This window comes from Buceros rhinoceros, unplaced genomic scaffold, assembly GCF_000710305.1.
Source record: "Buceros rhinoceros silvestris isolate BGI_N320 unplaced genomic scaffold, ASM71030v1 scaffold8329, whole genome shotgun sequence".
In the NCBI taxonomy this organism is placed as follows: Eukaryota; Metazoa; Chordata; class Aves; order Bucerotiformes; family Bucerotidae; genus Buceros; species Buceros rhinoceros.
Window position 1 is genome coordinate 10,940 of NW_010433201.1, and position 1,025 is coordinate 11,964.

At 65.2% G+C, this 1,025-nt stretch overlaps 1 protein-coding gene across 1 annotated transcript in view; it reads left to right on the forward strand.

Annotated features, from left to right (window-relative positions):
- LOC104500392 (SWI/SNF-related matrix-associated actin-dependent regulator of chromatin subfamily D member 2-like) overlaps positions 1-1,025 on the forward strand; it is an 8,728-nt gene that overhangs the window by 4,901 nt on the left and 2,802 nt on the right. The window contains exon 8 of the mRNA XM_010144029.1: positions 652-753. Within this exon, the coding sequence (XP_010142331.1) occupies positions 652-753 (102 nt within the window). The remainder of the gene's footprint in view (positions 1-651; positions 754-1,025) is intronic.

Consider the following 1,025-nt stretch of genomic DNA (forward strand, 5'->3'; position numbering starts at 1 on the left):
AGTTTGCAGCTAGAGCCCAGGTGTGGGGCCGCAGCGAGGACATGGCTCTGGGAGGCAGCTCAGGCAGCCCTGGGCTCGCAAAAGCGAGGTCCAACACGGGCAATGATGCCGCAGAACATCTCCTCTGCTCGTCCCAGAGCTGGGAAGAAGGGTTGGCCCTGCTGCCCCTCAGCCTGCTGCTGAGCTGGGAGGTCCTTGGGGAGATTGAGAGCTGCCTGTGAGTGACATCAGACTGGGTTTGGGTGCTCTGCCTGGAGCCGGCTTTCCCTGTCCCCAGCTCATGCTTTCCCTCCCTTCCGTGGTAGGGATGAAGCCCCTTCACGTGCAGGGTGGTCTGTGAGCAGCTCTGATGCGCATCCGCTGTGGTGGCTGAGACAGGACTGATCCTGCCTTGACTCCAGGAGCTGTTGGAGCCCCTGACATGGAGTGCTCAGGGCTGTGGCTCCCCCAGCGCATCCCAACTCCCACCCGCCTCCGGGCTGGAGCACCTCACGCTGGGTCTGTTGGACTGGGTGGGCTCTTGGCTGAAGCCCACCAGGGTCAGACTCCCAGGGTGGGATCCAGGCTCACTCTGCTCCTAGCTGCAGGCACAAAGCCTGTGAGCGGGTGGCTGGTCCTGGAGGTGACTGGTGTCCCCTTGGTCTCTCGTAGTGGCACCGGCTGCCCACAACCCAGGAGACTGATGGCTTCCAGGTGAAGCGTCCCGGCGACGTCAATGTGAAGTGCACTCTGCTGCTCATGCTGGATCACCAGGTGGGTGCCGGCCCTCCCTCCGGCACGGGCCCTCCCTCCGGCACAGCCCCTCTGTTTGGGGCAGGCTCAGGGGAGCAAACCGGGCTGGGGCAGGGCCTTGTATGAGCCTGTTGGGGGGATGGAGAGGAGCAGAGAGAGCTCCAGGTGTGGACCCCGCAGCCTGCTCAGAGGAGGGGCCCCTCCAAGCGCCAGGCGGCCCCTCTTCACCCTCCGTGTCCCTGCAGCCGCCACAGTACAAACTGGACCCTCGCCTGGCTCGCCTGCCCGGGGGG